Genomic DNA, 26,325 nt, shown 5'->3' on the forward strand with positions numbered 1-26,325 from the left:
AGAGAGCAAGAAATAGAACAATGGGAAAACGTAGTATTATATACAAATAGTAGATTGTATCATTTGATGTATAAATGATACATACATCAATAAATATAATAAACAAACCAGAAATAGAGGTTGAGGGAAGTCAACAGGGAGGGGGGAAATTGGAAAATGAATGTTTAGTAAAGATGATGGATATTTGTTGCAAGAAAGAAAATCAATAAAACTTATTTTTTTAAAAAAAATATATCTCGCCGTTCATTCTTCTTATCCATAAGTTTATAGTTTCAGCTTTTTCGGAAACTGCTTTGAGGGAAAGGCGTTCCTTTCTTTCTTTTTGCAATCAAGTGGTGTACAATTTATTTATTTTTTGAAAGAAAGTCAGTAAATAGTTCCAATCCTCTGAACATTGGCTAGGCTAGCTGCCTGGGACTGAAGTGATCTGGATGCCAACCATGGCTGAAGTTCCACAGCTACCCTGTCCCTATTCTGGAGAACCAGAAAGGAAATATTTCAAGATCCTGGAAACCTATCAAGGACAAAAGCTCCCAAAACCACTGACTGAAGGCTAAGTTGTTGGGGGTTTTGTTTTTAGGTGGTGTAAAATATGCTTTTTTAAAAAAATGAATCAAATACACCCTGACTGTTCTTTCTATTCACAGACCCTCCAAGTGTCCCTATTTTCCAGGGACATCCCTGATTTGGAGAAGCTGTCCTGTTTTCTCATTTGATCCCAGAATGTCCCGCGTTTCCTTAGGACGTCCCTATTTTCATTGGAGAATTGTTGGAGGGTATGGAGTTATCTCATCCCCAAGCCAAGGAGATAAGTAACTATACAACCTGTAGAAGACATCGGAAAGCAACCCTGTATAGGGAAGTTTTTTAAAGTTTGACGTTTTATTATGTTTTTATTTATGTCGGAAGCCGCCCAGAGTGGCTGGGGCAAACCAGTCAGATGGGTGGGGTTTAATTAGTAACGTTACCTTTATGGAATGGGACGCCCCTATTTTCATTATTAATTTTTATTTTTATTGGAAATTTTATTTACAACATAACATAACCCCCCCAACCCCCCAATACAGAAACACAATAAGCATAACATACAACAATACAAACAACCAAATAAAAGACTTCCTTTATCCTGTATCTGGCCTCGTTATTTACTTCTTATAAGCTGTTTCCTTTATGAATAATTATTAAATATCCACAAAGTCTCCTGCAGACATTAATCGAAACAAATCCAAGTATGTATTTTAGGGCACTGTTTTGTGACGTATTCTCTGCATTTCCCCCATGCTTTTTGAAACTCTTGTGTAGTGTGATCTCTAATTGCCTCTGTTAAACTAGCCAGTTCAATATAACGGTTTGTCTTGCCTATGGGACCGCCTCTCTTGGTATGCCCCACAGAGAGCCTCAAGGTCCATAAATAACAACACCCTAGTGGTCTCAGGCCCTAAGGAAGTTAGATTGGCTTCAACCAGAGCCAGGGCCTTTTCAACACTGGCTCCAGTCTGGTGGAACGCTCTGCCTCATGAGACCAGGGCCCTGCAGGATCTGATTTCTTTCCGCAGGGCCTGTAAGACAGAGTTGTTCCGGCTGGCCTTTGGCTTGGAGCCAATTTGATTCCCTCCCTCCCTCTCTCTTTTTTTCTTTTTTCTTTTCCTTCTCCTCCTGCGATGAGGCTACATTTTAATATTTTAATGTTCCATTATTTTAATGTTGTATTTTATTTTTGTTTTTAAGTTGTAATCATTCATCTTGTTTTTATTTTGCTTGTAAGCCGCTCTGAGCCCGGCCTTGGCTGGGGAGGGCGGGGTATAAATAAAAAATTATTTTTATTATTATTGCCATTCCCTTTTTGTTGGCACAGATTTCTTTTTTCCAGTTTTTAGCAATTAGGATCCTTGCCGCTCCTGTGGCATAGAGGAATATTTTCTGATCTTCTCTTGCTATTCCTGTGTCTGTTATCCCTAGTAGAAAAGCTTCTGTATTTTTCATAAAGTTAAACATTTTTTTAAGCTCATCATATACTATATTCCAGAAGCTTTTGATTTTTTCACAGGTCCACCAAACATGTCTAAGTGTCCCCTCTGTGTCACCACACCTCCAGCACAGATTTGTTTTTGTCTTATACATTTTAGCTATTTTCATCGGAGAAAGGTTGGAGGGTATGCAGCCATACTTTTCACCTTGCACTCTGTCACGGAGCGATACTCCGTCTCTCCTGCGAGAATTACAAGATTCTCTGATTTTGCAACTTTATGGCTTTCTTCATTGCTCCCTGATCCCAGTGTCAAGTGAGTTGCAGAGATTAACCTGGAGGAACGCCCCTGGAACAAAGAGCAGGGAGGGAATTTTTCTCTTTCAAAGGAAGTTGGAGCCAGCCTCATGGCACAGGTGCTGGGTGAGAGGTTTGAGGCGCCCAATCTCCTCTAGCCTTCCTCTAGCAAACGCTGACGAGACAGAGAGAGAGACGGGTGCAGGAGTCTTTGGCCGACGTAACGCACACCGCACAAACCGCCGTTCTGCAAGGTAAGGAAATGCCCAGGAGGTGGCAGCCCGTTTGCTTATCAGGGAGGTGGGCAGAGTCTTCCTTTAGAGGACCCTATGACAAAATGCTAGGGACGCAAGTGGCGCTGTAGTCTAAACCACAGAGCCTAGGGCTTGCCGATCAGAATGGTAATAAATGGTAATAGGGGCTGCAAACTGTAAAGGACCCCTGGACGGTTAAGTCCAGTCAAAGGCGACTATGGGGTTGTGGCGCTCATCTCGCTTTTAAGGCTGAGGGATCCGGCGTTTTTCCACAGACAGCTTTCCAGGTCACGTGGCCAGCATGACTAAACCGCTACTGGTGCATGGAGGACAGTGATGAGTGTCAGAGTGCATGGAAACACCGTTTATCTTCCCGCCACGATGGTACCTATTTATCTACTTGCACTGGTGTGCTTTCAAACTGCTAAGTTGGCAGGAGCTGGGACAGAGCAACAGGAGCTCACCCCGTTATGGGGATTCAAACCGCTGACCTTCTGATCAGGAAGCCCAAGAGGCTCAGTGGTTTAGACCACAGAGCCACCCACGTCCCCATGAAACTTAAAAAAGGAGATGTGTGTGTGTGTGTGTGTGTGTGTATTGCTATCCACATTTTAGCCAAATAATATTTGTGTTGCTATACAGTATGTAAGGTAAAGGACCTCTGGGTGGTTAAGTCCAGTCAAAGGCGACTATGGGGTTGTGGCGCTCATCTCACTTTCAGGCCAAGGGAGCTGGCGTTTGTCCACAGACAGCTTTCCAGGTCATGTGGCCAGCAGGACTAAACCGCTTCTGGTGCAGCAGAACACCGTGACGGAAACCAGAGCGTACAAAAACATCATTTACCTTCCCACCTTCCGACAGTAAGAGCTGTTCAACAGTGGAATAGTCTCCAAAAACCTTGGAGATTTTTAAAGAAGCGTTTGGAGGGCCATCTCTTGTGGATGCTTCAGCTGAGATTCCTTACTCTGTATTTCCAGCAGGAAGAATGAGAAAGCCCATTCTTCTATATTTCCTTGTTTCACAAAAGTTTATTCACCACTTGACTGTTTGTTTGTTTTTTAAAAAATAGTCAAAGCGATTTACAAAAAAAAAAAAAAAAATCACCAATAATAATTAACGGCGATAATTTTAAACTTCAGCAAATTAAATCCAGATCAAAATTTGCACCAACTTTCTTAACATCAAAAGATCAGCATGATTTCAGCAGGTGCCAAAAACAGAATTCAGAGATGGCAATAGGCACACTAAAATATTGATTTCTTCCAATGATGGAATGGGTCTTACGTGGCCCCACTTGCCTGCCGTGGGGCAAGGCGATCTCGCGGATGAACTGGTCCCAAGTTGTTAAGGGCTTTATTTACTACTAACAGCAACAGCTTGAACTTGTCCCAGCTTGTAGCAAATCAGTAGCCAGTGCAGTTGCCTTTGAGCACAGGATATTCTGATTTTGCAAGGGCCTTGGTCTCTGGCTTGCTTCCGGATCCCAGTGCCAGGTGGGCCGTGCAGTGCTATTCAGAGGAAAAGTCCCGAAGGGAGGGTCTGGGGAAAGGGGGGGGGGAGGGAATGTTCCTCTTTAAAAGGAAACGGGAGCCGGCCTCGTGACGTAGGTACCTAAACTGGAGCTGGGAGGTGCCTAATATAATAGAACCCACCACTCTGACAAAGCACTGGGGGAACAGGACTGAGACAGACAGACAGACCCAGATTTATTTGGCCAACACGCCACACACTCAGCAATTCTGCGAGGTAAGGAATGTTCAACATGCCGCTGTCCGTTTGCTTATCGGACGGGCCGGAAAGGGTGAAATGCAAAACTTTCTTTCAAACTCTGAGCAAAAGGACGTGTCTCTGCAGGCCATTGTCCCGCCAGCATGCCAAAGAAATGACTCCACAGAAGGGAAAACATCTGGTATAAAAGAGGCGGGAGGGAAGGGGAAGGAATTGGGAATGAAGAACTCAGATCTGGTGTTTGGGGAAGGGTCTTGCCAAGCCAGGGACGTGGGTGGCACTGTGGGTTAAACCACAGAGCCTAGGACTTGCCGATCAGAAGGTTGGCGGCTCGAATCCCCGCGACAGGGTGAGCTCCCGTTGCTTGGTCCCTGCTCCTGCCAACCTAGCATTTCGAAAACATGTCAAAGTGCAAGTAGATAAATAGGTACCGCTCTGGCGGGAAGGTAAACAGCGTTTCCGTGCGCTGCTCTGGTTCGCCAGAGGAGGCTTAGTCAGGCTGGCCACATGACCTGGAAGCTGTACGCCGGCTCCCTCGGCCAATAAAGCGAGATGAGCGCCACAACCCCAGAGTCGGCCACGACTGGACCTAATGGTCAGGGGTCCCTTTACCTTGCCAAGCCACTGGGTCTTGACTTGAGTTGGGCTGACGCCAGTCTTATATAATTGCCTCATTGGTATTCCCTAGGCCCACCGAGGTGAGTTAAGCTGACACAAGGCGAAGGATTCCCCACTAACTCATCTCTGTCTGACATTGGTCTATCTAGCTCAGTGAGCCCTACACGGGCTGGCAGCTGCACTCCAGGGTTTCCAGAAGTTAGTCTCGCTCCCTCTCCCAGCCCTGCCTGGAGATTCTGGGGGTCCAACCTTCTGCACAGGAAGGATGTGATTTACAAATTAGCCACAGCCACCTTGCAGGGCTGTTGTACAGATAAAACAAGGAGGGGAGAACCAGGTACATAATTTTGAGCTCCTTGGAGGAAAAGGTGGTATATATATACAGTCGTACCTTGGAAGTCGAACAGAATCCCTTCCGGAAGTCCATTCGACTTCCAAAATGTTCAGAAATCAAAGCGCGGCTTCCAATTGGCTGCAGGAAGCTCCTGCAGCCAATCGGAAGCCGCGCAGGACGTTAGGCTTCCGATAATTGTTCGACTACCGGAACACTCACTTCCGGGTTTTGATCATTTGTGAGCCAATTTGTTTGGGAGCCAAGGCGTTTGAGATCCGAGCTACGACTGCACATGAAATAAAAAGAAAACAAAATTGCCCTATTGATAAAGTAAGGCGCCAGTCCTCATGGCTGTGAAGAAACGGCTGGATAAGATAGGACCAGAGCAAGCTGCCAAACACTTGAGTCAGGGCATTAGTGCTGTCCACACTGACTGGGAGAGGCTCTCGGAGTTTTCAGGCAGGATTCGCTCTCGTGCCCACCTGGAGCTTCCGGGGGTTGAATCTAGGCCCTTCTGCATGCAGAACTCGTGATTCCCCACTGGGCTGCGCTCTTCTCCACTTTGGTTAAGAACCTCGAAAGTGCTCTCAGCTGATGGGAAAAGAAAAAAAGCCAAAGAAATTTAAAAATATATTTATGTATGCGACAACGGTAAGGTAAAGGTACCCCTGCCCGTACGGGCCAGTCGTGTCCGACTCTAGGGTTGTGCGCCCATCTCACTTAAGAGGCCGGGGGCCAGCGCTGTCCGGAGACACTTCCGGGTCACGTGGCCAGCGTGACGAAGCTGCTCTGGCGAGCTGGCACCAGCACAGCACACGGAAACGCCGTTTACCTTCCCGCTATAAAGCGGTACCTATTTATCTACTTGCACTTAATTGTGCTTTCAAACTGCTAGCTGGGCAGGAGCTGGGACCGAAAGACAGGAGCTCACCCCGCCGCGGGGATTCGAACCGCCGACCATACGATCGGCAAGTCCTAGGCGTTGAGATTTTACCCACAGCGCCACCCGCGTCCCACTGTGACAACGGTGGCAAGAGTCTTAATAGCACAAGGATGGAAGAATGAGGAAATCCCGGCAAAAAAACTGTGGCAATAAAAATTGATGGATTATGCGGAATTGGCAAAACTGACACACAAACTACGTGATAAGGATAACTGTGACTTCCAAGATGAATAGGAACCTTTTATGAAATATTTGAAGAAACAACAAAATGAACTGGACTCTTTGGCAGGTTTTGAATAAGCATTCACAAACTATTTATTGCAATATATAGATAGACAACTTGAGGATTTTTACAATTTTATAACATGAAGATAGAAATAAGTGTTGAGAAACCAGAGAAAGGAGCTGAGGGGGGGTGGGGGTGGGAGGTTGGAATATTTTTTGTTTGGGGTGGAAAATAGAGGGGGGAAATAATAACAATGTGGATGATGTATTTTTGATAAAAGCAATGTGTTGAAATTTCCAATTAAAAAATTTATTTAAAAGGGGGGAGAAAGTGCTCTCAGCTGGATCCCACCATGGCACACTTAGTTCTACATTCCTAGCAAGAATACCGCCACTGGGTGGTCGGTCAACGGTTTGCGGGCGACCTGGTTTGGTAGCTGTTCTTCCGAATTCTCACATCTCCCAATTTCGCAGTGTGCCAAGGGACAAGTGCAGAAGGGTGTAGCCGAAGGCATCAACTTGCAAAAATGAACCCCCATCGCTCTGTGGAAATGTGTGTGCATCAGGCACACGATTCCATCTCAAACCTGTATCTAATGGGAGAAATTCACATGGAAAGGCTGGTGCAATTTCCACGAGGGCTTTAAAGAAATACATTGCAAACTGATGTGGAGAACTGGACTTAAGATTGGGAAAAGGAGAACCTCAACGTGAGAGATTTTCCCTGTCCTAGCTAGGAAGGGAGGGGTCTGGCAGCTTAGCTTCCTTCAGTTTCTCGTTCCCTCTCCCCCCCCCCTCAAACTTAAATCCAGTTCTCCAAATTTCTGCAGAAATTTGCATTTTTAAAAAAATCCTCATGAAAAATTCCCAAGTCTCACTTCCTGCAGAGAGTCAAACCCCAGGTGCATTAAACTTAGAGGTATGTCCTAGACTCCTTCCAAGATTGGACATTCGAAATTAAAGATGACTGGTAAAGGACTATGGCCTAGATAGATGTGGGAGCTCCAGGAAGACATCAGACGTTGATGAACATTGGGAACGCAACCGGGAAAGGGGGGAGGGAAATTTGGAATCCAAAGGGTGTAAAATTATATTTGATTATCTTAATTATATTTTTACAATTTTATTTTAATTAATTATATTTGATTATTTTAATCTGTATTGTATATTAAAGGAGGGAACGCGCGGAAGGGAACAGAATTGGAATACAAGAGGGGTAGGGGAGGGGAAGTCCTGGAAAGATGCTATTGAAAATAAGATTTTAAATTGGGATGTTTTGTTCTTTTTATTTTTTTTGTAATTGGAAATTTCTAATAAATATTATTTAAAAAATAAAATAAATAAACTTAGAGGTATGTCCAAGTGGGTGGGTGGGAAGAAGGAAGGGCAATCTCACAGCAAAAGGGTAACCTTGCATAGCCTCCAACATTTTCCCAATGTCCCATTCCATGATAATAATATTTTTTTATTTTTGTGGGCTCTCCTTCCTTGGAGGTCTTTAACCAGAGCTTGGCTGACCGCCTGTCATGTATGATCTAGTCGGGATTCCTGCACTGCCTGGGGTTGGGCTAGATGACCGCCGGGATCCCTTCTAACTCTACCGTTCCGTGATTCTATTATTTATATTCCCTTTTTCTCCAAAGAGATCAGGACGATAGGCTTCTCTTCTTCCCCATTTTATCCTCAAAACAGCCCTGCGAAGTACCGTATTTTTCGCTCTATAAGACGCACTTTCCCCCTCCTAAAAAGTAAGGGGAAATGTGTGTGCGCATTATGGCGCGAATGCAGGTTGGGGGCTCTGCTCAGCGCTCCCTTTAAAGAGCCGTGTGGAATGTGTATGCAGCTCTTGGGGGCTTTCCCCCCTTCTCCCTCCTCGGGGAAAAGCCCCCAAGAGCCACACATACTCTCCGCACGCTCTTTAAAGGGAGCACGGCTTTTGGGGGAGCCTTCATCCCCTGCCCGGGAGAGGCTGCGCGCGGCTATCCCAGAAGCCAGATCCCTCTTGCTGTTCTGGCTCCTGGGATTCAGAATATTTCTTTTCTTGTTTTCCTCCTCCAAAAACTACCGTATTTTTCGCTCTATAGGACGCACTTTCCCCCCTCCAAAAATTAAGGGGAAATGTGTGTGCGTCCTATGGAGCGAATGCAGGCTCCTTGGCTTCAGCAATATCAATGCGAAGTCTCCAAAGCGCAGAGGGGGTGCTCCTTCCGCGCTCCGGAGGCTTCGCGTTGCTATCACTGAAGCCTGGAGAGTGAGAGGGGTCTCCCGGCTTCAGCAAAAGGAACCCGAAGCCTCCGGAGCGCAAGATTTGCCCACCCGGGAAGAATGGCAGATGAAGTTGATGGACTATATGGAATTGGCGGAAATGACTGGTAGAATCCGAGACCAGGGAGAAGAGTCGGTGGAAGAAGATTGGAAAAAATTTAAAGATTATTTACAGAAATATTGTAAAATTAATGAGTTTTAGAAAAATGGTGGAATGAAGTTATATGGCTTTGGCAGAAATGTTATAAGGAACTAGGTGCAGATAGATTGTTAATGTATTAAAGGGGAAAAACAAGGTTAGAATATGTTAAGATAAATTACAGGACAGAAAACAGAGGAAGATGGAAAGGAATTGCTGAAACAGTTAACTGAAGTGGAAGACAAAAAGGGAGGCGTGAGGAAGTCGATGAAACAAGTGAATGAAAGATAAGACTGAAAATATTGGATGTGTTTTTAATTGTTTTTGTTTTGATTTGTTAATTTAATGTTTTATGTAGTGTTTTTGTTTTTGTATTGTATTGTTTTGTCTAATTCTTTTTCTTTCTTTTTGTAATCTTTAAACTCTTAATAAATATTATTTAAAAAAAAGAAAGAATGCAGGCTCCTTGGCTTCAGCAATAGTAACGCGAAGCCTCCGAAGCGCAGAGGAAGAGCTCCCACCGGGCTCCGGAGGCTTCGGGTTGCTTTCACTGAAGTTCCCACTGCGCTCCGAAGGCTTGCGGATAGCCGCCTGAAGCCTGGAGAGCGAGAGGGGTCGGTGCACACCGATCCCTCTTGCTCTCCAGGCTTCGCTTCACTGGAGAGGCACTGCACAGTTTTCCCTCTCTGCGCAGCGCCCCTTCAGCGAAGCAGGAGAAGAAATGGAAGGGGCTCCATTTCTCCTGCCGCTTCGCTGAAGGGGCACTGAGCAGAGAGGGGGAGAATCCCCCCCCCGTTCTCCCCCTCCTATGGCCCGGTGCGTCCTATAGAGCGAAAAATACGGTAGGTGCGTCTTATGGTCTGGTGCGTCTTAGAGAGCGAAGAATACGGTAGGTTAGGTGGAGAGATTGCAGTTGGCCCAAGGGCAACCAAGCAACTTCACGGCCACCAGGAGGGTTCGAAACCAGGTCTCTCCCAGGTCCTGCGCCGACCCTCCAGCCACTACACCACACATGTCCTGCGCATGAAGTGGGGAGGGATGCTGCTGGTGAGTGAGCCAGTACTGGTGAGCCAGTATGGTGTAGTGGTTAAGAGCAGTAGTCTCATAATCTGGGGAACCGGGTTCGTGTCTCTGCTCCTCCACATGCAGCTGCTGGGTGACCTTGGGCCAGTCACACTTCTCTGAAGTCTCTCAGCCCCACTCACCTCACAGAGTGTTTGTTGTGGGGGAGGAAGGGAAAGGAGAATGTTAGCCGCTTTGAGACTCCTTAAAGGGAGTGAAAGGCAGGATATCAAATCCAAACTCTTCTTCTTCTCTTCTAGGAGCCAAGGGAGGAGAGGCCATGGCCGGCAACCTCTCTGAGCTGGAGGAGGCCCTCCTGACGCTGGTGAGGAACTACGACAAATACACCGAGAAGTCCTTTTTCCTCAGATACTTTTTCGGGAAACAGGGCAAGATCAGCAAGGAGAATTTCGGGAAGATGCTCAACGAGGAGCTCAGCCACGTACTGTCGGTGAGGCGAAGGGCAGCGGTGGTGGTGGCAGCGGCTACAAAGCATGCTTCCTCATCTAGCTAAGTATTTCCAGCACTGACTGGCAACAGCTTGCCAGGGTTTGAGGCAGAGAGATCTAGGAGTTTGGCTGACAGCAAAGGACCCCACTATATTCCGAACAACTAAGTACAGTGGTGCCTCGCAAGACGAAAAGAATCCATTCCGCGAGTCTCTTCGTCTAGCGGTTTTTTCGTCTTGCGAAGCAAGCCCATTGACGGCTTAGCGGATTAGTGCTATTAGCGCTATTAGCGGCTTTTAGCGGCTTTTAGCGCCTTATCGGCTTAGCGGATAAGCAGATAAGCGGCTTAGCGGCTTAGAAAAAGGGGGGGAGGAAAAACCCCCCGCAGGAACTCGCAAGACATTTTCGTCTTGCGAAGCAAGCCCATTGACGGCTTAGCGGATTAGTGCTATTAGCGCTATTAGCGGCTTTTAGCGGATTTTAGCGCCTTATCGGCTTAGCGGATAAGCAGATTGGAAAGTTAAACACCTCTATGGCTCTCAGCTATAGAAGCAATCTCGTTGAAAAAACTTAATATTTTGGATGTTTTGGACTTTACCAAACCAAGAAGTAAAACTGAAGAAACTAGAGGAATCAGAAACTACGTGACGAGTTGAACGAAATGTTTAAAGGCAACGAGGAACACAGGTTTATGGACCAAAGTTCTTGGTTTGAGCGGGAAGTAGTAGAAAATAGAGAAAAACTAATTTCTAGGATGTATAAGATACTGTTAGAATGGGAAACAAAAGATGAAATGGTTAAATCTGCCATGATTCCGTGGGCTAGAGGTCTTGATCACAACACAGATTTAGATCTATGGGAGGAAAACAAGTATGAAGTTTGCGGCATGTTATGCTTTGAGAGAAAATTATATGAAAATGATTTATAGATGGTACTTGACACCAAGTAAATTGGCTAAAATGTATAAGTCAGAATCAGGTACATGTTGGAAATGTAAAGAAACAGAAGGTACATTTTATCATATGTGGTGGACTTGTAAAGTAGTCATGGGATATTGGGAGATGATATACAATGAGATAAAAATAATAATTAAGAGATCTCTCCCCCAAAAGACCAGAATCTTTTCTTTTAGGGTTAACTGCATCAAATGTACCAAAGAGCAGTTGAAATGGATGGAATATGCAGAATTAGCAAGTTTTAACTAGTAAAATCAGAGAAAAATATGAAACAGCTTTCAAGGAGGATTGGAAAATGTTTGTAGATTGTTAAAAAAAAAATGTAAACACATTATCACATTAGCAGGTTTGGAGTAAGTTCAGCGGCAAAAGTTACTTTGAGAATACAGTTGTACCTTGGTTTTGGAACAGCTTAGTTCCCGAACGTTTGGGCTCCCGAACACCACAAACCCGGAAGTCAGTGTTCCAGTTTGCAAACTATTTTCAGAAGCCGAACATCCAGCATGGCTTCCGCAGCTTCTGATTGGCTGCAGGAGCTTCCTGCAGCCAATCAGAAGCCACGCTTTCAGTTTTCAAACATTTTGGAAGTCGAATTGATTTCTGGAACGGATTCCGTTTGACTTCCAAAGTATGAGTGGAATAAGTTATAATAATAATATACAGCAGCTAAAGATAACCAGGAGAAAAACCATGGAAGGGAGGGAGGAAAGTCGACTTTTAACAGTGAATGTACGCTGGAAAGTGTTTGATTACAGTGGACGCTCGGGTTGCGAACGTAATCCTTGCGGGATGCACGTTCGCAAGCTGCAGCGGCACTTCTGCGCACGCGTGGGTTGCGATTTGGCCCTCTGCGCATGCGCAAAGTGCAATTTAGCTCTTCTGCGCATGCGTGGCCGCCAAAACCAGGAAGTAAGCCGTTCCAGTACTTCTGGGTTTCAGCAGTCCATAACCTGAAAAAACGCAACCTGAAGCGTCTGTATCCCGAGGTCTGACTGTAATTGTATTTTATTTGTGGCAGGGAGTGGGAGGTTTTCCATACCCCTAGGCGTTAGGTCTTCCATTCCTGCTTTTCTCTCTCTCTCTCTCTCTCTCTCTCTCTCTCTCTCTCTCTTTTATAAATAATTTTTATTAAATTTCCATTTACCAAACCAATCATATCATATTACTTATTCCAAATTATATCAATACATATCACAAACTCCAAATGTTAAATCAAATTTTAATTTTTTTGTGGGGGGCGCCCATGCATCAAGTTCAGGAGGAATCCAATCATCTTATATTTCTGCTGCTTTGATGTTCATAGTCCCATCTTTTCATCTCCTTGTTGTTATCTTTTTTCTTAACAACCTCCGAGTTGTCTCCACAGTGAGTTAAAAGAAACAGCCTTGTTTATATTTCTCTGTGAACTTTGTAATGCTCTCCCGTAATTCATCTCACAAAGATCCAAGAGTCCAAAATTCCTGTTCAAGCGGCAGTTGCCATTTTAGTCAGTTCCGATGAAATACAGTCTAAGCGTCCGCTCCTTAATTTTCCCAGATCCGTCGCACCATAAATCAGTCTTTCCAGAAGGGTTATTGCCCTTTCAAATTTACGATCCAAACCTGATAACAGAACAGTGGCTCACCCCTCCTAAGACTGCCAATCTTGCAACAAGGTCTGCCTCTTAATGGCGGATCGCTTTGTAACTACGCCACAAGAAAGCATCCCTTCTTTCTAGATCTTTCACAGAGTAAAACCTTTTGTTAGTATTTTTTTGTTTCCACACAATTTATTTTTCAGTCTCACTTGCTATCAGTCATTGTGATGGTTCTCATTCCTGCTTTTCTCACTAGTTCCGTTCCTTCTCCTCCCTGCCCCGTCACTCCCATCCAGAACACCGACAGCAAGACTGCCGCCCAAGAAATGTTTGCTGACATGGATTTGGATGAGGACGGGAAGATGAGCTTTGACGAATACTGGAGGCTGATCGGTGGCATCATCAACCAACTTTTGCACGTGAAGCAACAGGTTCAGGAGCGTGACGGATGATGGAGAATGAGAGCCCGCAGGAGAGAACATGTCAGCTGCTCCACACACACCCCCGAGCCCCCATCCCTGCCTTAACTTTGCCATCTTTCCAGCTCCCCCTACTGGCTGGGCAGCACAGGACATTTCCGAATGCCAGATATTCTGGAAGCTGAACTCTACAGAAGATCGGAAACATGGAGCTGTCCGTGGAAACTGCCTGTCCGTCTGTTCAATGCCTCTTGACGGCTGCACTCGGGACGCCGTGTCTAGGAGGGTGGTGGGCAGTTGGAGGGAGGGGCTGGCCACGCCTCGGGGAGTTGCAGCCAGACTGTCAGACTGTCAGACAATAAAGACTGGACTCCGAGTGTCAGAGTCATGTGACTTCCTCTCTGATCAGCTCAGAGTTAAGCTCGATATCCAAGGGTTAGAGAAGAAGGAGGTCATGGTCAACCTCCATGGTCAGAGGCACCAAAGTTTCTGAATAACAATTGCTGGGAACCTCAGAAGAGGGGGCCCTTGTGCTTGGATCCTGATTACCGCTCTCCTCCCACAGGCATCTGGTTGGCCCCCGTGAGAACAGAATGCTGGCCTGATCCAGCAGCCTATTCTTAGGTTCTTATCCTCTTTTAATGTCATCCACTGCTGCATCTTGTGGCACTGAGTTCCATAGTTCAGGCACTTAAAAAAACAAAACCATTTACAGTGGTACCTTGGGTTACATACGCTTCAGGTTACAGACGCTTCAGGCTACAGACTCCACTAACCCAGAAATAGTACCTCGGGTTAAGAACTTTGTTTCAGGATGAGAACAGAAATCATGCTCCGGCGGCGCGGCGGCAGCAGGAGGCCCCATTAGCTAAAGTGGTGCCTCAGGTTAAGAACAGTTTCAGGTTAAGAACGGACCTCCGGAACGAATTAAGTGCGTAACCCGAGGTACCACTGTATTACAACAGAGCCTTGTGCAGGAAAATCCAAGTTGGTGTATTGGCTCGCTTTGTTAAAAGCAGCGCCAACTGCTGGAGTTACCTATTCCTTCAGAAGCAGCACATTCCCTAACATTGTGGCCTGCACAGGCCAGGATGGAAGAGACTCTCTCGCCAACCTTCTGAACGTACTCTCCTTGGGCTAGCTGACCTGATAACTTGCATGTACAGTGGTTCGTCGGTTTAAGAACAGCCTTGTTTACAAACGATTCGGTTTACGAACTCCGCAAAACTGGAAGTGTGCAAACTTTACCTCGGTCTAAGAATGGAATGGAATGGTGCTGGAGAAGACTCTTGAGAGTCCCATGGACTGCAAGAAGATCAAACCTCTCCATTCTGAAGGAAATCAGCCCTGAGTGCTCACTGGAAGGACAGATCCTGAAGCTGAGGCTCCAAGACTTTCGCCGCCTCATGAGAAGAGAAGACTCCCTGGAAAAGACCCTGATGCTGGGAAAGATGGAGGGCCCAAGGAGAAGGGGAGGACAGAGGACGAGATGGTTGGACAGTGTTCTCAAAGCTGCCAATATGAGTCTGACCAAACTGCGGGAGGCAGTGGAAGACAGGAGGGCCTGGCATGCTCTGGTCCAGGGGGTCACGAAGAGTCGGACACGACTAAACAACAACAAGAATGGAATCTGAACTGTGGAAGGGCACCGGCGGTGGGAGGCCTCATTAGGGAAAGCGCGCCTGGATTTAAGAATGGTTTTGGTTTAAGAATGGACTTCCGGAACGGATTAAGTTCATAAACCGAGGTACCACTGTACAAGCTATGAAAGAAAGAAAGAAAGAAAGAAAGAAAGAAAGAAAGAAAGAAAGAAAGAAAGAAAGAAAGAAAGAAAGAAGGCATCTTTCTTTCTGGCCACTGCAGGCATGTTCTGCGTTCCAGGACCTTTTTCCGGTTGCAATTCAGTCCCAATGTAGAACTGAAGCATCCCTTGGCCTCTGCCTCCTCTAGCAGGGCCTGCCTCTCATAGGAGGGTCCACAGCTCTTTGATGCTCCCAGGATCTGTGCCTTGCTGCTAGCAAACATCCTAGAGCTAAGCCCCAGGGGTGGACGTGCAACAGAAAAAAGATCACCTTCTCATGAGGCCCTTTCTTTTATCTGCGTCTAATCTTCCAACACCTGCACTGGATTTCCACAGGTTTTAGTGTTAAGCGAAAGGGAGAAGAACATCTTTTCTGTATCCGCTTCCCCCATGACGTGCATAGTAGAATCGATCTGCAGCGCTAAATGTTTAGGTATAGTAAATATTAGGATTTAATTAGAACTCGTGTGTTATAACTGGAATATGTTCTAAGACAGTTTCAATGTGTCTTAGAAAAGGGGGTTGAGGGGTTTAATCGGTGTTTATATGTAAAGACCGTGAGAATGTAATCCAGATCCACTGCATGGACCTACTTCTGAGCAACAGCAATGAGCATGTGAACAGTTAATTAACCTAGGTAAATGTCCTAAGTGTGTACCATTCTTTAATCCTAGTCAATCAGCGTAGTGATTTCAGGCTCTTTATTGCAGCTCATAAGACAGTGAATGAAATCCCGCCCCCCCCCCCCCAAACCTCAGGCATTATATACATGATTTACACAATGAGTCCCGTCTGATTGGCTGATTCTGCTTCCCTCCTGGAGCCTGATTGGGCTGCTCCTGCAGTTGCTGCATTCTAGGATCTTGCCGGCCTAATAGGCTGATTAACTTCCTCCTGAGGTCTGATTGGGTTGCTCCTGCAGGGCAGTCAGGTTGTTGCATTCTAGGATCCTACCTGCCTATTGTTCTACTTCCCAAGCTTAGAACATAACATCAGGTTAGCTAACACCTGGGGGGATTAAACATTAGTACTTAAAAGCATCCAAATAATGGACCGTTAGAATGAAACGGAATAAAGGAGATTAGGAAATGTCTTGGAGTCTGGCGGAAATGACTGGCAGAATCCGAGACCAGGGAGAAGAGTTGGTGGAAGAAGATTGGAAGAAATTTAAAGATTATTTACAGAAACACTGTAAAATTATTGAATGTTAAAATGATGTTGGAATGAAACGAAGCGGTTTTAGCAATAAGGTTAAATAGGAATATGTAAAAATGGATTGATATTAGATGAAAATACGAAGTTATAATATGTGAAGATAAAGAACTAAGATAAAACAAAGAGGGTAAGGATTTGCTGAACTAATTATCTGAATTGGAATACAAAAAAGGGAGGTGTGAGGAAGTCATGAAAATAAGTAAATGAATTGTAAGATATAGAAAGAGGGATTAATTTTAACTGTTTTTATTTTTTCTGGTATTTGTATTTTTTGTTTTTTGTTTTTACCATTTTGGTAACTTTTCTCTTATTGAAACTTTAATAAATATTATTTTTAAAAAAAGGAAATGTCTTGGAGTGAAGTGCTACACTACTGTGGGGAACAAATCCCTCTTGAAATGACCATGCTGTAAGATCTGGACCCCCTCCATGCAGACTGGAGGTGTAAATCTGTGAATAAACTGTATTTCTTAAAGCTGCAACAGTCTCCGCTGTGTCTCAGTTCCCCATCGTTCAGCCCAGACACTGAGGTCCAGCTCCGAGGGCCTTCTGGCAGTTCCCTCACCATGAAAAGTGAAGCTACAGCGAACCAGGCAGGGCCTTCGTGGTAGTGGCACCCTCCCATCAGATGTCCAGGAAATAAACAACTACAGTAGACCCTCGGGTTGCGAACGTGAGCTGTGCGGGAGGTACGTTCGCAACCCACAGCGTCCGCAACCCGCAGCACCTCGTCTGCGCACAAGCGGGTTGTGATATGGCGCTTCTGTGCATGTGTAAGCGCGAGCGTCGAAACCTGGAATTAACCTGTTCCGGTACTTCCGGGTTTTGGCGCGTCCGTATCCTGAAAATGCACAACCTGAAGGGTCTGTAACCCGAGGTACAGACTTTAGGGAAGTTTTTTAATGTTTGGTGTTTTAAATATTCTGCTGGGAGCTGCCCAGAGTGGCTGGGGAAACCCAGGAAGATGGGAAGGGTATAATAATAATAATAATAATAATAATAATAATAATAATAATAATTAGAGCACAGACCCTATGTATGTGCCCAGAACCCCATGGATTCTTGCGGCAGAGAGAGGGGCAGGCACCCGACTTTTGTAATAATAATTTTTATAGACTTCTGTCATTCTGTCACACCACCTCTCGCTCATCATTTCTCTAAGCTAAGAAGCCCCAAAAGGTCAACAACATTTGGGGGGGGGACACCGGTTCCTCATCCCACATCTGGAACCTTTTTTTCACACAATTGCTAACTAATAGATGGAAGAAACTGTGACTCTCCTGGTGGTGTTTGACTCCAGCTCCCATTTGACCCATCAGCCAGGATGGCCTGTGCCTGGGGATGTGGCCCCACAAGACCTGGAGGGCCATCCCCTTCCTAAGCCCCGTTAAGAGAGCCGAAATGACGAGCTTTCCAGAACGACGGCTGCATTGAACAGAAATGCATGTTCATGCACTTCTGCATCCCGAGCACCAGCGGGCAGCAGAGGGAGCTGGCAAAAAAACACAGGGCCTCCCCTGTGGAATGTGCAAAACACACACACACAAAACACAAAGACACAACTCCTGCAGTGGACGATGGTCAACACAAGGTGGTAGCACAGGCCAACCGATCGCTCCCTCTGTGATGCTCATCCCAAAGTCGGTTCTGAAATGGCTTCCAGCATTGGAACAACTCTTAAAATGAGAGCTAGACGCTTGCACCCTTTCAAATTCGTTTGTTTGTTTGCTTGCTTATTTATTTATTAAACTTCTATACCGCCCTTCATCCGAGGATCACAGGGTGTGGTTTGCAGTATTATAATAATAATAATAATAATAATAATAATAATAATAATAATAATAATAATAATAGGCTTAAGATTTATACGATCTGAAGAAAAACCAGAGTACAGTACAACAAAGCAAACTGGACTCCTTGGCTGGTTTTGAATAAACATTCACAAACTTTTTATTGATAATAATCAGCTAGATAGTTTGAGGATCTATACAACTGTGTAACATGCAGAAAACAGCATTTTTAGAGAAATCAAAGACTGGAACTGAGGGAAGTCGGGGGTGGGGGTGGGCGGGTTCTGTGGGGGGAAGGAGGAAAAATGGGGGGGGGGAATAAGGATGATATGTTTCTGGATAATATGTTTTGTTTTAATTTTGAATTAAAAGCTATTAAAAAATTAAAAAGAAACAAATAATAAACAACTGCATAAAAACAAACAAAACAAGAACTCCGCCAACGCAGTTTTAACAAGCCATATAGATTGTTTAATTAGCCAAAGACTGGGAGAAAAGGCATTTTTACTCCTGGTGTGCTCTCTGTTATATGCTCAGAGGCTTCCCTGTCACCTCCTGAGCTAAGCAGGGATTTGAACTCGACTCCCAGAGGTGATGTTGAGGGAGCTGTAAAAAGCCCCCAATCTTTCTCTCTACATCTTGGGCAATTGGGACAACCCGATTCCCTCCATCTGTACTATAGTTCCCATCAGCCAGTGCCAGTCCCAAAACTCGGCGCATCGTAATATATACATCACCATCACTATAAAAGACCATGATGGGGGAGTTGCTAATAAACTTTGCTGCATGGAGTCTCTCCGTTTAGGGTTACCAGACAAACACACACATTCTTTCCTGTGATACTCCGATCCTTCCTGCTCCCACCAGCCGGCTCTTCCATCCCACCCCTGTCAACCATAAATCAGTCAGCCCTGCCCACTGAGCGTGCTCAGCCCTCAAAGAGCTATTTGAGGGTTTTTCCTCACTGGAAATTCTTATTTTCCCCAAAGCTTTATTTCTTTCGACAGAGAGGCATTACTTCAAACTTTTGGGGTTCCCCCAGACGTGCTGCTTGTCAATCAGGTCAACCAAAGGCCTGTTTAAAAAGGAACATTTTTGCCTGGTGCCTAAAGGTGTATAATGAAGGCACCAGGCGAAGTTCCCTGGGGAGAGCATTCCACAGAGGGGGAGCCACTGCAGAGAAGGCCCTGTTCTTGTGTTGCCACCCTCTAGACTTTTCAATGAGCATTGAGGTCCAGCGCTGAGGGTCTTCTGGTGGTTCCCTCACTGCGAGAAGCCAGGTTACAGGGAACCAGGCAGAGGGCCTTCTCGGTGGTGGCACCCGTCCTGTGGAACGCCCTCCCACCAGATGTCAAAGAGAACAACACCTACCAGACTTTTAGAAGACATCTGAAGGCAGCCCTGTTTAGGGAAGCTTTTAATGTTTGCTGCATTACTATATTTTAATATTTTGTTGGAAGCTGCCCAGAGTGGCTGGGGAAGCCTGGCCAGATGGGTGGGGTATAAATAATAAATTATTTTACTTTTGTCCTGGCTAGCGGCGAGGGACCAAATAAATCCCCTTCCTTGTTTGCACATAAAACGAGTGAGGTGGGGAGGAGCCTCCCCCTGGTCTCCTGGTAACGTGAGGAGGGTGCGTGTTTGCCGAGTGAGTCATTCCCTCTCCCCAGGCATCCTGCTCTCCTTCCGAACACTGCTGGGTTGAGCTGACTCACTTGGCGGAAGAGTGGAGGGATTGGACCAGACTATGCAGAGGGAGGGATGCAAGTGGCACTGTGGGTTAAACCACAGAGCCTAGGGCTTGCCGATCAGAAGGTCGGTGGTTCGAATCCCCATGACGGGGTGAGCTCCCGTTGCTCGGTCCCTGCTCCTGCCAACCTAGCAGTTCGAAAGCACCTCAAAGTGCAAGTAGATAAATAGGTACCACTCCGGCAGGAAGGTAAACGGTGTTTCCGTGCGCTGCTCTGGTTCGCCAGAAGTGGCTTAGTCATGCTGGCCACATGACCCGGAAGCTGTACGCTGGCTCCCTCAGCCAGTAAAGCGAGATGAGCGCCGCAACCCCAGAGTCAGCCACGACTGGACCTAATGGTCAGGGGTCCCTTTACCTGTGCAGAGGGAAGAGACACGCTGCCGATTGGGATGGTGACTCTGAGAGAACTGAGGAACATGCTTGCGGGGATACACGTGTGTGTGTGTGTGTGTGTGTGTGTGTGTGTGTGGATGAGGAGATACACGAATCCTCTTGGCCATGGTGGCCGAAGTTCTAAGAAAGCAAAGGCAAGACCTTGTTCATACCAGAGACCTCAATCCCTATGTTACCACCTTAAACAGTTATAGAGTCTCATGCTCTACCGACTGAGCTGTAGTTGAAAACAGTTGGAAGGCACCAGCTTGGGGAAAGGCATCCCATAAACACACTTGAGCCCCAACTGAACTTGGTGGGGCTTCCTTGTGAGTAAACGTTAGAGGATCACGCTGTTAGCATTCAAATGCAGCGGAGGCGAACTTTTCCCCAGCTTCAGCCCCTGGATCAATTATTTTCTAATTGCCGTTTGGCTGCCCATTTCCTGACCCCAAATACAAGATCTGGCTGGCCTGATTTAAGACCGTAAATGAGAAATGGGAACGCGCCCATAAATTTGCATGCATGCGTGACAGATGTAAGGAAATAAGAAAAAGCCGCAGGTTTGTTTCCTCTTAGCCCTGAGAAGTTATTTTATGGATTAGACGAACTGAAATCTTCAAACATCAAGGGACTGAAGAGTTTGCAGCTGCTGGGAGTCAGCGTCTAACAATGTCTGGGGAGAGAAGGTGGGGGGTGAATGTGGATGAGGTGCACATTTAAAGGCAATTTTACCTAATTTGTGCTTTCTGAAACCCTAGGCAAACTAAAAAGCAGCCGCCCTCCGAAGATTTCAGTTACTCGAATTTTGCCACGCCCCATCATGCGTACAAAAATGCATATACAGTATCTGGGTAACGTTAAAGGTAAAGGGACCCCTGACCATTAGGTCCAGTCGTGGCTGACTCTGGGGTTGCGGCGCTCATCTCGCTTTATTGGCCAAGGGAGCCGGCGTACAGCTTCCGGGTCATGTGGCGAACCAGAGCAGCGCACGGAAACGCCGTTTACCTTCCTGCCGGAGTGGTACCTATTTATCTACTTGCACTTTGATGTGCTTTCAAACTGCTAGATTGGCAGGAGCAGGGACCGAGCAATGGGAGCTCACCCCGTTGCGGGGATTCAAACCGCCAACCTTCTGATCGGCAAGTCCTAGGCTCTGTGGTTTAACCCACAGCGCCACCTGCGTCCCTTGGGTAACGTTACTTGTGCATAAAAAAATGGGCTTGCCAGTGAAAAGGACGCAGAAGAATCCATTGTTTTAGGGGAAATGTTACTGGAATAATGTACATCTTAAGGAAAACTGCACACAAATGGCAAAAAAGCAAAACAATACACCACGAGTTTTCAGGAGGAAGAGGCACTGAGACGATGGTGAATTTTCATGAGGATTGGTTATTATTATTAATAATAATAGCAGCAGCAGCAGAAATAATAATAACAGTTGACAGATGTGGAAATGTGGAGAAAAGACCAGAATGCAGGGAGGGGATGAGAAACTGAGAAAAAACAAAATTAAAAGATTCATCCAACCCTCTTCCTCACTAAGTCCTACCAGATAATCACTATCATCATAATTTTATTGTCAAAGGCTGCTCTTGAACTCGGATCCAGCTTACGGGCTTTTTCGTAGCGGCTTCTGGTTAGCCATCGTGAGAACAGGATGTTGGACTAGATAGTCCCTGATCCAGCAGGTCTCTTACTCCTTATGTTCTTACTCAGAGTAGACCAAACAGCTGATTATTTATTTATTTATTTATTTATTTATTTATTTATTTATTTATATAAATAATCCATAATGCCATTTGGGGATTATATATATATATATATATATATATATATAAAAGCTCTTTACAGCAATAAAATGTACAATCCGTGCAGTATGAAAACCATAAAAACAGGCATTAATTCACCATTTGTAGAAGGAATGCGTTCTTAACGGGCAGAACGAAGTTGCAGAATAGAAAAAGTTTCCAGCAGGTATTTAAAAGCTGGCACAGAAATCTCTAGTGGCAGAGAGTTCCGCAGGACCGTGCCGACCCACACTGAAAGCTCGGCTTCTCGCCTGTTGTCAAATGAGCCTCGCCAACTTGATTTTGTCGTGCCCATTGCCCCTAGTAGGTCTACTCTGAGCAGGGTTCAGACAAGGTTCCAGATGGTGGGTGGTTTCCCACCAGGCTGAGGTTGCTTGTTTCGGGAGTCACCGGTCTTTGCTGCTGAAATCGGGGCCTGTTTTACGGGTGACTGGCCATCGGACAATGCAGGGGCTTATTCAGATGTGCTGGGCGACGGGAAAGGCAGAGAGGATTCGAGAGCCGGGCACGGGACAGAGTGTGACAAGAAGACAAAAGGGGTTGTGTGCCTGCGTGTGCAGCTAAATAAATGGCTAGCTGCCTGTGTCACGTGCGCAGCTCAGAGAACTAAGGTCTGCAAGTTTGTGCAGGCAGCCTTGATCCAGGGGTAAAATACACTCCGGCCCTAAACTGCGCTCTTGAGAAGAAGCAAGTATCGATTTGTTTAAGCTGCATAAAAAATGTAGCTTTGAATGGCAAAAGATTCTAAAGGCATAAAATTGCAGCTTTGACTTACGGAGCGGCCCAGCGCTGGTACCGCTGCAGCAGGAAGGTAAATGGTGTTTCCGTGTGCTGCTCTGGTTTGCCAGAAGCGGCTTAGTCATGATGGCCACATGACCCGGAAGCTGTACGCCGGCTCCCTCAGCCAGTAAAGTGAGATGAGCGCCGCAATCCCAGAGCCGGCCACGACTGGACCTAATGGTCAGGGTTCCCTTTACCTTAAGCTGGGACAGGGACTCAGAACCCAGATGAAGAAAGTCAAGTAAAATTAAATTAAGCTTCCTCCTCATCTACTAAGACAAGGATAGGGGAGCTCAGGCCCAAGGGGGCGGGTGTTGGAGGGGGCCGAGACCTCTCTGCCTGGCCCTCGGGACTCTTCCCAGGCCACTCCCCCCTTAGTGGTCTTCCTCATCACCCTCCTCAAGTATCTCTGCCTTGCTGGGACGTGTCCTTGAACTCTGACCGTGCCTCTTGCGTGGACGGACAGAGGGCAGAAAGGTGCAGGTAGAAACATAAGCAACATTTACAGCCTTTGCCCCTGGATCCATCCGCCACTGGCAGGTGGCCCCTGGAATGTATCTTTGGGAGAAACCCGGCCCTTGAATGGAAAACAGCTCCCTGTCTCTTTATCGGGTGGAAGGGACAGAGGAATCTGTGTAGTCTTCCCTCCGGCAGGACCTTTGCAAAGAAAGCTGCTTTCAGTTTTTCCTGGCCGGGCAGGAAATCCATTCAGAGCTTCTGAAGCTTGTGAGTTTCAGGTCCAGTTTTCTGCCTCTTTCCAGATGGCAGCTGCTTTGCTTGATTTCCTCCCCCCCCCCCCCCCCGGCAGGCCAGGCCCCAGGCAGCTGGGATGGGCGCTGCGATTACAGTGTGTGTGTGTGTGTGTTCCTCTGAGCGATTCCTCCAGTCTCTGCTGCCCAAAGTTTTGCAAGGCTGAGTCATCTCCTCATGGTGGAGCTACTCCCTTTGCCCCGAGGCGCCACGCCCTGGCATGGAGGCCGAGTGCCAGGCCGTGAGGGAAGTGGCGTGGAAGGAAGTCTTGCTTGCCGCTTGCAAAAAGGGATGCAGCTTTCGGTCGTGGGTTCATAGGCAGCTGTCGTGTGCTGAGTCAGACCATTGGGTCCATCTAGCCCAGCACTGTCTGATCTGACTGGCAGAAGCGGTCGAAGATTTCAGTCTGCGGCCTTCTGCTTACAAGACACAGACTCTGTCACTGAGCCCCTTACTATGATGATTCATCCCACCTTACTGGTTTTTCGAACACCTGGAGACTCATGCTTATTTATTTATACCCCGCCCATCTGGCTGGGTTTCCCCAGCCACTCTGGGCGGCTTCCAACACAATACAGTGGTACCTCGGGTTAAGTACTTAATTCGTTCCGGAGGTCCGTTCTTAACCTGAAACTGTTCTTAACCTGAGACACCACTTTAGCTAATGGTATACTGGACCGAGGCCATTTAGGGCTTTAAAGGTCATCACCGACACTTTGAATTGTGCTTGGAAATGTACTGGGAACCAGTGTAGGTCTTTCAAGACCGGTGTTATGTGGTCTCGGCGGCCGCTCCCAGTCACCAGTCTAGCTGCCGCATTCTGGATTAGTTGTAGTTTCCGGGTCACCTTCAAAGGTAGCCCCACATAGAGCGCTTTGCAGTAGTCCAAGCGGGAGATAACCAGAGCATGCACCACTCTGGCAAGACAGTCCGCAGGCAGGTAGGGTCTCAGCCTGGGTACCAGATGGAGCTGGTAGATAGCTGCCCTGGACACATAATTGACCTGCGCCTCCATGGACAGCTGTGAGTCCAGAATGGCTCCCAGGCTGCGCACAGGATTGGCATAGTACCAACTCCAGACTTCTGAATCCAGAGAAGGGGAACATGAATTTGCATCCTCAATTTGCATCCTTGGACAGCTCCTTTGCTTTCTTATGGAAGGGTTTTTTTCTGCAATCATTTCCATTTGCATCGAGGCTTCCACAGAAAGTGACCGAGCTTTTATCCCTCCATGCAAAACTGCCCCCCTTCCCTTTGCGGTAAATCACAAGATTTAAACAGGAAGGGGCAAAGCGGTTGAAATATCTGGGATGCAAAAAGGTACAAACGCTGGTTGGTAGGTATAGGTGCAAATTTCAGGATTAAAAAGCGACAGGTGGCAAGACAACCGAGACCTCCATTCAAATCAATTAACCCGCCGCACACCTCGGATCACCACAAAACCAGTTCTTTGACTCCAGATTAATTTTGGAACAGATTGTGCTTCAGATCAAATCTCCCCCCCCCCCTTCAATTATATCCATACATTATCTGAAATGAATTTTTAATATATCTTGCTTTTGGGGAGTGGTGTTGCTCGGTGATTTGCTAGCTCACTGACAGAGAACAAGGCTGTGATGATTAGATCTGTTCTTTAAGGCGTGTGGGTCAATTAAAAAAGAAAAAAGAATGTTTGCCGAAAGCTAGAACAATCAGAAAAATTAGGCACTGTTATACAAGGCAGGGGTGGGGAGCAAAAATATTAGTTCACAAAGAGCTCTCACGCCACTGTCACTTTCACAAAATCAATAGAAAACCTCGCATGAAAAAGTTGAGACTCGCCACTGTGGTCCCACCCACTTTTGTGGCCTCTGGCCCCGCCCACCCCTGTCTTGCAGTCCTCAGAAGGTCCCCTATGAAGATATGTAGGGGGCAGGAAAAAGTGACCCTCCCGTTAAGGAGCAGCCGATCCATCAGGCTGTAGCAGATGGAGCGAGAGGGGAGAAGCAGGATCGCTCCATCATCTCCGCTAGAAGGCAGCTCCAATGGCCTCCTTTCTCCATCAGCTGTCACCTGCCAGCAGTCTTTAACATCGGCAATAACAGCTAGACCATGGGAGCGTTTCAGCCCTGTTCTTGAGTTTGTTTAAAATCTAAAACAGCTTTATCTTGTATTCTTTTCCTTGAATTTGTGCCACTTAGGTTTTTAAACCTTTTTGTAAAAGCAGCACTAGAATTTTCACCGCTGAGTCCTCAACCCTCCATTATTGCGCTTTGCTTTCTTCAAGTCGAGCTTTGTTTAAAACTTGCTGTTTAGGTTTTCGAACCTGTTTTTTTGTAAATTCAGTATTAGAAATTGTACTTTTGAGTCCTCAATCCTTTATTACTGCACTTTTCTTTACCTAGGTTGAGCTAGGATCATAATACATCAGAATTTGGGGGGTTCTACCCTTGTTTGAATTTTGGTCATATAAAGTTTATGATTTTTCTATTTCCTTCTGAGGAAACTGAAAAGTTCAGTGAAATGAGGTTTGTAGCCGGCATCCCGTTAAGGCTTTGTTCTATTTTAGGTTTTTCAAATTTTTTCCCTTAAGCTTTTTGATTCATATTGATTTTTATTCTTTAGTTGGTTTCTGCAAGATAATATTTATAGTCAATTACTTCTCGTTTCGGGGATTTTATTTCATTTGTTTTGTGCAATTTCTCAGTTCCTTGACTGTCTTTTTTCTACTGATCCATCAGGCTGTAGCAGATGGAGCGAGAGGGGAGAAGCAGGATCTCTCCGTCATCTCTGCTAGAAGGCAGCTCCAATGGCCTCCTTTCTCCATCAGCTGTCACCTGTCAGCG

General features: G+C 46.2%; 1 protein-coding gene and 1 long non-coding RNA gene across 5 annotated transcripts in view; both read left to right on the plus strand.

Moving 5' to 3' along the window:
* LOC309330208 overlaps window positions 1-16,724 on the plus strand; it is a 162,784-nt gene extending 146,060 nt beyond the window's left edge. For both annotated transcript variants that reach the window (XR_014151378.1, XR_014151379.1), the window contains exon 2: window positions 15,657-16,724. This is a non-coding gene — a long non-coding RNA (uncharacterized lncRNA). The remainder of the gene's footprint in view (window positions 1-15,656) is intronic.
* On the plus strand, window positions 2,361-13,607 carry LOC309330069 (protein S100-A16-like). 3 transcript variants are annotated; one of them, XM_081841491.1, is made up of 3 exons: window positions 2,361-2,517; window positions 10,092-10,282; window positions 13,109-13,607. In XM_081841491.1, the coding sequence occupies exons 2-3, from the start codon at window positions 10,112-10,114 to the stop codon at window positions 13,262-13,264; spliced, it is 327 nt and encodes a 108-aa protein (XP_081697617.1). In that variant the 5' UTR covers window positions 2,361-2,517; window positions 10,092-10,111; the 3' UTR covers window positions 13,265-13,607. The 3 variants fall into 3 exon arrangements, with proteins under 3 accessions (XP_081697617.1, XP_081697618.1, XP_081697616.1); XM_081841492.1 differs by lacking the exon at window positions 2,361-2,517 and adding an exon at window positions 4,095-4,272 and having other exon boundaries at window positions 10,100-10,282; XM_081841490.1 differs by lacking the exon at window positions 2,361-2,517 and adding an exon at window positions 4,099-4,263.
* Window positions 16,725-26,325: the final 9,601 nt, after the last annotated feature.

Source organism: Podarcis erhardii (assembly GCF_964252035.2).
Source record: "Podarcis erhardii genome assembly, chromosome: 15".
In the NCBI taxonomy this organism is placed as follows: domain Eukaryota; kingdom Metazoa; phylum Chordata; class Lepidosauria; order Squamata; family Lacertidae; genus Podarcis; species Podarcis erhardii.

Coding starts and splice junctions, on each gene's coding strand:
- LOC309330069 (XM_081841491.1), top strand. CDS start 10,112: ATGGCCGGCAACCTCTCTGAGCTGGAGGAGGCCCTCCTGACGCTGGTG. Junction 10,283..13,108: donor AGCTCAGCCACGTACTGTCG/GTGAGGCGAAGG, acceptor ACTCCCATCCAG/AACACCGACAGCAAGACTGC.